This window comes from Procambarus clarkii, chromosome 13 (assembly GCF_040958095.1).
Source record: "Procambarus clarkii isolate CNS0578487 chromosome 13, FALCON_Pclarkii_2.0, whole genome shotgun sequence".
NCBI classification, from domain to species: domain Eukaryota; kingdom Metazoa; phylum Arthropoda; class Malacostraca; order Decapoda; family Cambaridae; genus Procambarus; species Procambarus clarkii.
In genome coordinates, this window is record NC_091162.1 from 26,807,264 (window position 1) to 26,821,119 (window position 13,856).

Sequence of the window (13,856 nt, forward strand, 5' to 3'; positions counted from 1 at the left end):
TCCGGAGGGAGAGACAAGGAAGCGGTTCGAGAGTTCCACACAAGACCCAGCCAACACCGAACCTGAGAGGAAACCAGAAGGGACTTCTGCCAGTTCACCAGGAACCCGAACCTGGTGAGCTGGGAAAGAACCAAATCCCTGGCAAGCAGAAACGCAAACAAGCTGGGAGCACACACCAGCCAGTCATAGAGATAGGCCAGAACCCGAACCCCTAAGAGACACAGACGTGCTACCATGACCCGGGTAAGGAGTGTGAAAATGTGAGGTGCCAGATTCAAGCTAAAAGAAAGGTAACAAAAGCAGTAACCCCGACATCCCACAACAAAATCGAGCCAGGCCCTGAACCCTGGAGGAATCGGGACATGCCAATAAGCGTCCCGACGATCCAGGGATATCATCCAAGCGTCCGGCGCCAAAAGAAACCAGACTGGAATAGAGGAGTCATCCAAAAGGAGGGGCAACAGACCCAGGGGTTCAGATGGGAAAAGTCCAGAATGAACCACAGGTCCTCACAGTATCATTTCTGGACTGGAAACAAGATGGGAAACCCACCTGAGGGACGTTGTCATTTCGACCACGCCCCGTGCATCCACTCCGAGATGATCCGACAGAACGCAGGAGAACAGGCCCACCCCACCAGCCCCGAACCCCCCGAAGGAGGAAGGGCCACCCAATGCAACTGCAGGCCGTTCGAAACGACCCAAAAGACCCACAAATTGTGGGACCAGGTGTGAGCAAATAGAGCGAGCTTCCCCCATATCGCCCCATCAATGGGACGAACCGCGAAAGGGCCGACGTGCCTTACGAGAACCCAACCTTCGCACAGAGAGATCACCGCACCAACCAGACGAAGAAAGGGCCCAAAGGCTGTGCCGGCCTCAAAATAGGCACCACTGGCCTATCACAACGGGAGGAACCCTGAGCCCTGCAACCCAATCTCGTAAATTTAATAAGTCAATATTGACTTATTAAATATGTGCATAGGTGACATACTTAACATAATAGATACCCTTAAAAAGATTCATAGAAAACACCGACCTTACCTAACCTACTTAGTATGTTAAGATAAGCATCTTATTGCTTCGTAATTACAATTATTACCTAACCTATAATAGGATATAGGTTAAGTAATAATTGTAATTACGAAGCAATAAGATGCTTATCTTAAGATACTAACAAGGTTAGGTAAGGTTGGTGTTTTCTATGAATCTCTTTAAGGGTATCTATTATGTTTAGTATATCACCTATGCACGTAGTTAATAAGTCAATATTGACTTTACGAATTTGCGAGAACGGGTTGAGCCCTGACAACCCCTCAGGAAAAATCTCCACAGGCTCCCCAGAGAACCACCAAGTCCAACATTGGACGACAATTGGAAAAAGCTGCCTGCAGATACTGCCCAACCTCAGAACCCGCAAACAGCATGGGAAAAAAAGGTGACAATAACCTAAGAGCCAGAGCCCAAGCAGATTCCAAGAAGGATGCGAGCAACGCCTGCCGACATGCGAGACGAGAAGCAAAGAACAGAGACACCGCATCCCGCAAGATTGGCGCGAACAGCTTCAACAGGGCAGACGACGCATGCACAGCTGAGACTAAGACACCAGACCCAAGAATGGCCCCAAGCGCCTCTACATCCTCCTCATGCCAATCTGATGATAGCTCCAGGAGGGAAAAGAAATGCAAGACCGAAGCCAACAGGCCACGAGCGCGCAAATCATCAGCACCCGGTGCAGTCGAATGGGTGGGAACCTGCACATGAAGCTGCACAATGCCAACATCCCAAGGAAGCGCAGGGGTGAACAAGCACACATGTAGGTGCTCGAACTCACCCCCCCTCCCCTCTCCCAGGTAAAACTGGACCATCGTCAGAGCCTCATGCAACTGAACCAGTGCGGGACCAACAGAACGTATGTCAAGCCTCCAGCAACAAAACAGAGCAGTCCGCAAGCCAAGACAACTCCAGAACCTCATAACGAACCCAGTAAGGAAACGAAGTACCAAACTTGAATGAAGACGGATTCATTAAAGAGGCGTAATCTGGGTCGCACAGGAAGTAAGCCACAATGGCTTCCCACACCTCATGAGGTTGGACGTGGGAAGCCAAAAACCTCCGGAAGGATAGGACTGATGGACCCGAAGGGACACGGAACCAAACCTGGGAAGGGGCTGACACCAAATCTAACTCGTATGTGGAGGAGGAAAGGAAAACCCCACTACCTATAATAACAAGCCCCGCTTAGAGGGTACAAAAACCAAAGCTGGGTTCAACGAGGTCCAAGGCCCCCAAGCAACCCCTCAGCCCCGGGAACTAACTCCCACAGCAAGACCTGGGGCCAAGCCATCCCCAAAGCCCTGGCCACAAAAGAAGAAGCCAAAGCAGTCGGAAAAGCAGGAAGGAAGAAAGGGGGCCCACTGGTCAGACCCCAGATGCTTCAGCAGGAGGAACCTTCTCGAATTGCCTCTGTCGAGGAACAGGATAAACCACAGCAGGGAAAGGGCACGGGAGCACAGACTGAACCAAAGTCGAAGCGACTAACACCCCTAAGTCCAGGTCCCTATAAAACAGGGCAGCCTTGGGATTTCTGGGTCAGCAACCAACCTATCGCACTGCAACAATGTATAACAAGCATGCAGCGCCTGAGCTGCCTGCACCCGAATAGAGTCATCAGTGGACAAGGTGTACTGAGTTACAAACAAGCAGCAAAACACACAGGACTCCGGGGTCGAAAGTGTCACCGACCCAGCAGGCAGCATGACGGAAGTATGAACAGTGAAGGTAACCCAGAGACAAGGAGACCGAGCAACCCTCAAACATGCACAAGGCCAGGGGGGACCCAGGGGTCACATCCTTCGGACCCAATTACCTACCACAGGAATTCCCAGGGTCCTGAGATGGAACTTACACTCAGGAAAGCACAGGTAGGGTAATGCTAACCGGCACCCAAAATTACCAACATAATGCTAAAGCTGCACCCCCGAGACGTGTACACTCACGGGGGCCTAGCAGGGGACCAACAAGATACAAGATGGTAAGACCAAAAACCAAGCAGCAGACCCCCCCACCAGGCAAGAAATCAAAAACAAAAGAAAAACCCCACAAGAGGACAATGTACCCAGGCGGAACAGAGCAGGCTGCTATGAAAGGTGAAAACTAGCTGCGCAGTACCCTGTGCCCCTACAAGTGCAAACTACCCCTACCCAAAGACAAACAAGGGTGAATGAAACACCCTAGTACACTAAGGGCAGTCAATCACCGAGCAGCAAAAGACCAAGCAAAGGTAGACCCCAAGGTGACTTGTGGAAGGTGGCCTCAAGCCCCAAGACTTGGGGCCACCTTCCCTGTACTTACAGGGCACCTAGGGAAGGTGACCCTAGGCGCATGCAGCCCGAGTACTTGTGAAATTATTCCTGATTCACACTCCACCAGAGTAACACCACCACAACACAAGGCACAGAGCTGAAGGACAGGAAAACAGGAGCCAGAGTCACATGACCGGTGCCAATCACATCAGCCTAAGAACCGGCGTGAGGGTCTGGGGCTCCCCCTTCCCCCTCCTGGGGAGGGGGGAGTGCTGTGCAGACAAGCAGCACGACGACGTGGTGACATGCTCGTTTACTGGTTTTTGTTTGGAGAGTTCTGTCCAGTAGTTCAGCTTTCAGTAGCAATTTCTTAACCAGAATAGGGGTTTGTTTTGGGGCGCTTACCTTTCTGGGTGCATGAGCCGGTCGATGGCAGACACAGAATGCTTCCAACCACATGGAGGTTTCTATAGGCCATTGCTCCTCATGCCTCTCTGAGGGGGGCCAGGTTCTGGCTCGTGGTCCCCGGTAGGCCTAGAACGCCATTCACATTGACTGATGCCAAAGTCTAATACTGTACAGTGGGGCCTCGACTTACAATGGTAATCCGTTCCCAGAGACGGATCGTAAGTCAAAATATCGTAAGTCAAAATATCGTAAGTCGAAGCGATTTTTCCCCATAAGAAATACAGGGAATTGAATTAATCCGTTCCCCACCCTCCAAAATATTAACTTACAAATACATTTTATACTGAATACAATTTTGTTCTCTAACTTCAATACAGTACATATGTTTATCTTACCTTTATGGAGGACTCTTGATGGCGTGTGGAAGATGGTGATGAGGGGGGAGGAGGAGAGGTGTTACTGTTTGGAAGGGGAGTCCCCTTCCATTATAACATCAGGCAGTGATGACTTTTCTGGGATACACTCTCTGGCATGTTTTGCCTGCATACCACTAAGACCTGCTTGTGGCTCACTGCTCGCTTGTCTTACTAAGAATCTGTCTAAAAACACTTGTTTTTCCCTACATTTTAACATTTGTCTGTAGTAAGACATCACATTGTCATTTAAACGGTCAATGCAACGGACTGCTACAGCTTTATCTGGGTGAATTTTTTCAACAAAACTTTGCAGTTCTTCCCATACTTCACACATTTTCTTAATGAGGAAGGGATATCCTCTACTGCCTGAACTCAACTATTTTCTTAGGTTGAACCTTACCACTGACCATGGTTCGCCATGCGACCCATGGCGTGATATATAATAATCAGTTTTATGTTCAAAAAACAAAAAATCTCCACAAAAACGGAATTTCTTATAGGCGTGATCAGTCACTAAGCGGGCAGCTCTAGTAAACTGAGGCAGGTTGGCCCGCATGACCGGGAACCACAGGCTCAGTCGACCCAAACGTGTACCAACAAATATCGTTAGTCGACAACACTATCGTAAGTCGAGTCGCATTTTTCGATCAAATTTACATCGTAACTCAAAATTATCGTAAGTCGGGGCAATCGTAAATCGAGGTGCCACTGTATATCAATATCAGCCTGGATAGCTCCAGGGAGCAGAAGGGGCTTCCCCCCAGAAAATGGGATGTAACAGGGAGGAGGAGAGGCAGCATGCACTAGGATGAACAAGAGAATCCTGGCCAGGAGGCACTTCACAAAGACACACATGACCAATTAGGACCAGGAATATTAAAGACCATACTGAGCTGTTAAAATGCTAAAAGCCCCAAGCTTGAATATCAACCCAGGACATGTTGAAGAAATCTGCAGCCAACACAGTGTACTTGTGACCATCATGGGACTGAGGGTACACATCAGCCTGGCTAAGATTTGACACCACTCCAGATGACCTGGGAAATATGAGCCTTGGAGCAGCAGACCAAGGAAAGAGGATCACCCCAAAAGGTATCCACCGAGGCAGAATCAGTGGCAGAAAGGTAGAGGCAGAGAGCCACCATCAGATACAACACATGATGCACCCTTGGTCGAACCAACCAAGCATCAATGACGAAAGGACCCTCTCTGGAAGCCAACCTACTCTTTCTTCGCCAGAAGAGGAGGCAGCCAGGAACATAATGCCCAAGAGGCTAAAGGAACGAAAACCCCACCTTTGGAGGAGAGTATGAAGCTCCCAACCCTACTAATGAGCATGAGCAGGAGCAAGGCCAAAGGTGAAGCATGGCAAGAGGCAGCCTGAGAAGCTGCACCAAGGTAGTATTGTTACATGTACTGGCAAGATTCTGACTGACTCCTCTCCCACCTAGTAAGAGTCATGCTCACCCCAGTACATTGTCTAGAAGCATTATAGTTTTATTTGGTTACATTTAAGGAAAAGAATCAACACAGGATTTAGAATTGTCAGTTTTAAGTTCAGTGAGAAGGAGGTGAAAGTTAGCTTCTGCAAGCAAGATGACAGGCTCATCCAGGCTCAAGAGTGAGCAATTCCTGCCGAAAGCGGAGCAAAGCAAAGGCACTAGGTCTCCAGGAAATTTGGAATTATGACTGACTGGTTGTCAATAAGACCATCATACAAGAAATAACACACACAAGAAATAAGTCCACACAAGAAATAAGGCTTAAATATACATGGACATAAAGCAAATACTAAAATATAGAACAAGTACACAGGCAAATGGCCCCCCACAGAACAAAGTCCAGTATGACCATCACTCATCTGAATTATCTGGACTTGAAAGGCACTAACAGGAACAGAGAGAGAGAACAACATGTTGATACGATGTGCCAGATAAAATGACTGATGTGTCAAGTGCGGAGATAAAGTAACTAGGTGTGTAGTCATCTGGTGGCATGCATGTGGTACTAATGAACTGCTTTATGACTGGATGGATCATTAGGCATAGTGTCTCAAGTCTCATTTTCCATGTTCTGTTTACCTTGCTGATTGTCTGTATTGTCTCACTTGACTGTCTGGTAGCTTTTTGTTGGTCCGATTGATCTAGTATCTCTGCTTCCTGCACCTCTAAGGTGGTGTAGGGGTTTTGGCCTCTGGTCCCCAGTAGGCTTACAATGACTCACAAGGACCTGGTTTGGATTGAATTTGGTGCAACTATGCAAATAGCAAACATTTTGATCTACACTGGACTCTAAGTCCAAACTTTTGACTTGAAATAGATCAAAGGACAGACAGAAACATTGTCATTTTCATTTGCTATGTGTGGGATTACCTTCTTTGTTTTCAGCCATATTATTGTGACTTATTCTCTGAATAATATCTGATATGTTATGAGAAGTCAACTCAGGAAAGAACAGCAGCAAAATCTTCAGTACTGTACTTACCAACAACAAAGCGACGACCGGAACGAGGTTTGAAATATACAGGGTCAAGGGCCACACTCCGCACAGGACTGTCCATCACAAGACTATGCGAGTTTTCTGTTGTATACAATCCTTGAATAACAACCTGGTGGAATATTCATCACTTATTAATTCATTGCATAAACTGCTGTTAACCTAATTTTGTTACCAGATATACAAATTATAACATATCTTGTGTATCCAAACATTTGCTGTACTTTAACACTTTGTTACTATTGGAAACATTCACAATCATTCCCAGACATTTCAATTCACCTTAACTGATAATCACTAAGAAGATAAACATGAAAAAGGTGGCAAAAATCTCCATGTTGACTCAATTATCACTGTACGCTTCCATAAAGAAACAAAAACCTATCGTGGAATAGTAATGAAACGTCATTTTCTGGGTGAGTCCCGGAGGCTCCCCAGAGCTATCCAGGCTGATATGGATATATTAGCTTTCTGGCATCAGTCAATGTGCATGGAGTTCTTGCCTACCTGGGCTCCACAAGCCAGAACCCTCCCCCCCCCCCTCCTCAGAAAGGCACGAGGCGCAATGGCCTATAGAAACCCCTGTGTGGTTGGGAGCATTCTATGTCTGCCATCGACTGGGTCTGGCACCCAGAAAGGTAGGCACCAAAAAACAAACCCCTATTCTGGTGAAAATATTGCTACCGAAAGCCGAACGAGTGGACAGAACCCCCCAAATGAAAATTAGCAAACAAGCATGATGTCATCACGTTGCCGCGCTGCTGTCTGCGCACCCCCCCCCCCTGGGAGGGGGGGGGAAGGCGGAGCCCCAGACCTCACGCTGGCGATCCACCCTTCAGTTCTTAGGCTGGATGTCAAAAGACGAGAAAAACACCGCCGACCGGAGGGAGGGAGGGAGGGAGGGAGGGGAGGGAGGGAGGGAGGGAGGGAGGGAGGGGAGGGAGGGGAGGGAGGGGAGGGAGGGGAGGGAGGGAGGGAGGGAGGGAGGGAGGGAGGGAGGGAGGGAGGGAGGGAGAGAGGGAGGGAGGGATGGATGCCGAGGAGCCTCAGGGACTCGCCCAGAAAATGACGTTAGATTACATTCAACGCTGGTTTTTTGGCGAGAGCCCCGCCGGCTCCCTGGAGCCAACTACCCAAAGACAAGGGAAAAAAGGGGACTTACCCGGTTGGCAGGACAAAACTGGCTGCAACCTCTGATCCAATGCAATGCAGGCCCTGCTAGGTCCAGGGACATTGACAAGGTAGTGAGCGGCCAGGACCCTGTTCGACCTCCAAAAACTCCATGCCCGAATGTCAACCCAAGACATGTTGCCTAACGACAGCAGCCAGAGCAGAAAACTTATGAACGTCGTGGGCACGAGAATAGACCACAAGCTGGCTAGATTTAATAACCCTGCGGACGGCCTGGGAGATCTGAGCCTGGGAACAGGGAAAGAGGGAAACCAGGTCAACCCAAAGCGGATCCCCGGCCACCAAAGCTGTGGCGCGTAAATAACGGCGGAAAGCCGCAACCGGACACAACAAATGATGCACCCCCGGCCTGACCAACCAAGCATCAATAACCCAAGGGACCCCCCCCCCCCAAGAAAGCAGCAGTCTTATTCTTCGCTAGAAAAGGAGACGGCTGCAGCCGAACAAACCTATCATCAGAACCAAAAGAGCAGAAACCCCTATGCCAGAGGAGAGCATGAAGCTCCCTGACCCGACCTCCCAGAGGCCAATGCCAACAGGAAAAGAGCCTTAGAAAAACAGTCCTGAATTGAAGGGGTCACAACAACCCGAGGAGGAGAGAGAGAAGACAGCACCTCGTCAAAATGCCAGGATAGCTCAGGCGGTGCATGAGCATGCCTAAGGATGAAACAACGAATGAGACAGCTAGCGGAATGGAGCAGAAGTAATATCAATTCTGAACACAAGCTGGAGCCTCTCCGCCAGCAACACAATACGAGGCGACAGTATTCGGCACAAGACGACGGTCCTGGAACAATCCTGAAAGCAAGGGCAAAACAACCCTATCAGAGACTGAAGTACACCTATGCAGTGATAGGAAAAACCTGTAGGACCGCCAAGAAATTTCATACTGTCACCGAGACAAAGCACTCAGGTGGGAGACCAACAACGAAGCCACCTGCACCCCATACAAGTGATGATAGACTAGAGTCAGAACTTCCAGACGCGAAGACTCGAGGAGAAGGAAGAACCAGCCTTGTACCGGGCTGGACCAGTCTGCTGAAAGAGGCAAAGCCGCGGGAAAACCCTTGGGTTCGGACACCGAGCAAGCAGTGTCTGAAACCAAGGGGCCAGAAGGACAACTCTACTTATATTAGTCTTCAAGCAAGCTAGGACTTGGAGCAACAGCTGAACCGGGGAAAAGAGATTCAGGAAACCCCACCTTACCCAGTTCTGCCTGAAGGCATTGACCCTGACAGCCTCACAGTTGGGGAAGGGCACCACATATACCGGAAGATGCCTTGATCACGCCAACGCGAAGAGGTCCACTTCTGGAGTCCAGAACGTCCGGCAGAGCCAACTGAATCTGTTGGCATCGACCATCCATTCCATGGAAAGGGGAAAGAACCGGGACAGGCCTTCCCGGTTCATTTCCCTTTGGAAACCCCAAACGTGAACTGCCAGGAGAGCCAAACCCCAAAAACTCGGCAGACAACTCAACCGAAGTGACCAGCCCCAAAGAGCCAAGGACCTCATCAAACCCCCACAGTTCAAGCAATGAACCATTGGGGAGCAGTCCGAATGAAGCCGGATTGTCAATCCGCAAACAACCCGAATCCTCCGGAGTGACATCCACACAGCCATGAACTCCTGCACTGTGCTGTGAGCCTGACGGAGGGATGAACTCCACTGCCCCTGGCCGGCTCGGCGAGCACTGGTCACAAAGCCCCAGCCAAGAGATGACACGTCTGTGAACACATCGAGCAGGACTCTGGTAGGCGCCAGGGGACTGAACCCCAAAAAACCCGAAGAGGAAGCCGGCAATCGATTTTAATATAAACAAAAGATTATTAGTTGCCGAATCTCACGAAGAGGAGTCCTTCATGTTAGTTATATATGCATTCTCTGCTTGAAACTTGTAGTAAATATGTCTTATGATAGTAGAATTAGTTTTATAATAGCAAGATATTATGCCAGTAGTTAACACTTTCGCTCACCGGGCACGGGACCTTCCCACTACCCCAGGTGGGCTTAGGCGTTCCGCGGGAGCGCGAGGGAGAACGTGGTAAATTCTGAAAAGTGTATAAATCTTATCAACTTTGTCAGCTCAATTCTCGTCCCAAGATATTCAATTAGGATCAATGTGTTCGCAATAGAATTCTCTACAGGACTAAATGCATATAAACTCCAAAAGCCCGGCTTACCATCCACAACTAACAGAGAAAGTGAGAGAAAGTTACCCGGGAGCCCACAAGAGTGATAAAATGTTTATACTCTTTTCAGTTTTGTCAACTCAATTCTCGTCCTAGGTCTTTCATTTTGGTATCAATGTGTTCGCAATAGAATTCCCAAAAGGCCTATATGCATATAATATAAAAAACAGCAGCGATCTCCACCCGCCGACATGATGAAAACAGGCCGCGGTTACAAGGAAGAGAGCGCTGCGCCACCCCAAGGCGCTTCTCATTATGAAAAGTATATTCTTTTCAACTTTGTCATCTCAATTCTCGTCCTAAGGTTTTTCAATTTGGTATCAATATGTTCACAATAGAATTCTCTACAGGACTAAATGCATATAAAGCCCAATAGCCCGGCGAGAAAGTGAGAAAGTGAAAGCGTGTTACCCGGGAGCGACCCAGAGCAATAAAATGTGTACACTCTCTTCACTTTGGACATCTCAATTCTTGTCTTAAGTCTTTCATTTTGGTATCATTGTGTTCGCAATATAATTCCCTACAGGAGTATGCAAATATAAAGTCCTAAAGCCCGGCGTACCATCCACAACAAGCAGGGAAAGTGATAGAGCGTTACCCCCGTGAGCTCTAATAGAGCAATAAAATGGGTATTCTGTTTTCAACTTTGTTACCTCAATTCAGGTCCTAGGACTTCCATTTTGGTATCAATGTATTCGCAATGAAATTCCCTACAAGAGTATATGCATATAATGTCCAAAAACCACAGCAAGACCTTCCCAAAAATGCCGCTACTGTTGCCGCACAGAGGACTCAATGCTGAGTCCTCGCCGGACTTGCCCCTATTTTACAGAGGACTCAATGCCGAGTCGTTGCCGGGCGAAAGTGTTAAGTAAATAAACACTGGTGAGCATGAAATATGAGAGAAGGTTACGAGCCTTGCCTGATGGGAACATTTACTATCACCAAATGCCCTATTCACCTAGTAATCAGTAAGGGTGTACCTTAGCTATACATACACAGTTTTAATTTATTTTGTTTGGTTTTATTTTGAAATTAAATCTGGGTGAGACAAAAGAAAAATATCCTGCACAAATGATGCTAGATTTGGGTAAAAACTTCAAAAACTTTTCTTATTGAATACTTAAACCTATAATTGTGACTATATGGACTATTAAAAAAGAGAGAGGGAAGTAGGGGTTCAAGACTTCTTCCTGTTACACAATTTGGGTGTGGAACCAGTAATTATCAAAAGAAGGCACCATGCCGGGAAGGCTATGTAGCAGTAAGGCAGTGAGGTGAGGCAGCTACTTATTTGAGGAATGCTTATTTTATTTACCTTATAAGCTGAGGGAGCCTATTTTATTTGAGGAATGCTCAGCTGATTCCTCTACATTTAGCATGGAACAAATTTGTGTCCAAGACCTCTTCCTGTTACACAATTTGGCTGTGTAACAATCAGTAAGTAATTATCAAAAGAAGGCACCAAGCTGGGAAGGTTATGTAGTACCATTATGTGTAGCAATAAACCTATTTTTTTTTTTTTAAATAGTGCACCTGTAAGAAACAAATCCTGTTAGCTGTAAAAATTTTGATGCAGGTATTTAACCCTTTAACTGCACAACGCGCCTGCAGGCCCAGGCTTCAGGTGCGCAACGCACCTCCGGGTATTTGTATTTTTCACGTTCCATTCAAAACTCCCGCGGCTACATGGGGTTCACATCAGCTTCCTCAGGGCTCTTGTAAACAGACGCCATCTTTAAAAAAAATCGTGGTCCACATTCCCGGGTGTGGGAGCCTCAGTAGTAAGTGAGCAACCAAGGCTGGCGCTCGCAGCATGAGCGCACAGCACTGCTGTTCAGCGTGTGACCACAGCATCGCCTAATAATGTCATTATATATAACTTGTATTATTTAGCCATGATAGTATTATAGAAGAGCCTGAGTGTGATAATGACTGGGTACAATGTTCAAATATCAGTGATACAATGCTGTTCACTATGTTCACAGCGCTAGCCACAGCACCACAGCATTATTTCGTCCATTTCGGAATCTTCAAACTACTTTTTAGGTTCCTTTTCAAAATAAACTTGTGGTCAATTATTCATTTACAGGAGTTAGTGACCAGGATTGTGGTTATAATTAGCGTTAAGTGTAGTATTGTGGAAGGAGGAATTTTGGTGAGGGAGGGAGAGAATTGAGGTACCCTCACTGTGTGGCAGCCACTCTTGTTTTGCACACCACACTAGCTTCGTGGTTCACTATGGGGAACACACATGTACATGGGTATATACAGTGTGTGTGTACCTTACCTACCTACCTTACCTTGAGGTAGGTATAGTGTAATAACAGCATCAGGAGTTGGAGGGAGGGAGGGCTGGCAGGGTGTGGCTGCTCACACTCGCGGTGTTCTGAGTGTGTTGATCGTGAATGTATAGTGTGTTTGACAGTGTATAGTCTGTAAATAGATTGTATATATACATAAATTAGCATGATACATGGTAAATATGTGCAACATATGTGAACACAAGTGTCATGCACGTAACACAGTGTCCTCGAACAGTATGGATGTTTTACTGCCATAATATAGTGTACGTGTTCATTATACATAGGATTAGCATGTAAAAACAAATAAAATGTATTTGGAACTGTGCGCAAAAAAGAACAAAAATATATTCGCGGCAACTGGTGCGCCCTGCCCCGAGTGCCCTACTGGCCCCGGGAGCATACATCACGGGCGAATGAGGAATGATGACGTCACGCGCCAACTTACGGACCCCATAGCAGCCAAAGTACGTACAAGTTCAAATTTTTTTTGACATACCCATACTGAGGGAAGGGTTTTTGATACTTTAAAAAAAAAAAAAAAAAAAAAATTCAAGAGAATTTATTTCCTGTGCACTGGGGGGGGTTTCATATTTATAGGCTGTGCAGTTAAAGGGTTAAATAAAAATATAATGAAAGAAATATTACTGGTTCATTTTTATCCTATCTTTTTGTACTATGCAGTACAGTATATCCAAAGAAGTGAAAAATTGAGACAATGCACAATTTAATAAATGATTCAAAAGAAATAAGACTACTGTATTACATATCAACATGAGATCTTAATGATCCATGGTTAACATGATTTAATAAGGATAATATTGGTAATAACACAAACTATAATTTAAAATCTTTATTACTGATATTTTTGTATTAAGAAGCTTAGGTATACATAGCAATGTGCTGCTACCCTATTCTATATGGAAGATTACACAGTGTAGATAAAAAACTAGCTATCTTTCATCTAATACTCCCATCTCACAGGATGGTTAGGCATACATGGAATCAGGGGAGAAAATACCAGCCTCAATACAAAAAACAAAACAACTCTGACTAAAAAATAACTTCACGATTTTCACAGGAGGGAAGCACTGAATCATGGAAACATTATAACTACTCTTACCAGTTTCTACAAGACTCCTCTCAAACAATGTATTTTTTTAACATGCTTAGGTATACACAGTATACCAGTAGACAGTATGGTTTTCGATCTGGAAGATCCTGTGTATCGAATTTACTCAGTTTCTATGATCGAGCCACAGAGATATTACAGAAAAGAGATGGTTGGGTTGACTGCATCTATCTGGACCTAAAAAGGGCTTTTGACAGAGTTCCACATAAGAGGTTGTTCTGGAAACTGGAAAATATTGGAGGGGTGACAGGTAAGCTTCTATCATGGATGAAAAATTTTCTGACTGCTAGAAAAATGAGGGCAGTAATCAGAGGCAATGTATCGGAATGGAGAAATGTCACAAGTGGAGTACCACAGGGTTCAGTTCTTGCACCAGTGATGTTTATTGTGTACATAAATGATCTACCAGTTGGT

The 13,856-nt window shown here is 46.4% G+C and overlaps 1 protein-coding gene across 4 annotated transcripts in view; it reads right to left on the bottom strand.

Moving 5' to 3' along the window:
• Window positions 1-13,856, bottom strand: part of lt (vacuolar protein sorting-associated protein light) — a 263,565-nt gene that overhangs the window by 217,916 nt on the left and 31,793 nt on the right. For all 4 annotated transcript variants that reach the window (XM_045740821.2, XM_045740818.2, XM_045740819.2 and 1 more), the window contains exon 4: window positions 6,613-6,736. In XM_045740821.2, the coding sequence (XP_045596777.1) occupies window positions 6,613-6,736 (124 nt within the window). The remainder of the gene's footprint in view (window positions 1-6,612; window positions 6,737-13,856) is intronic.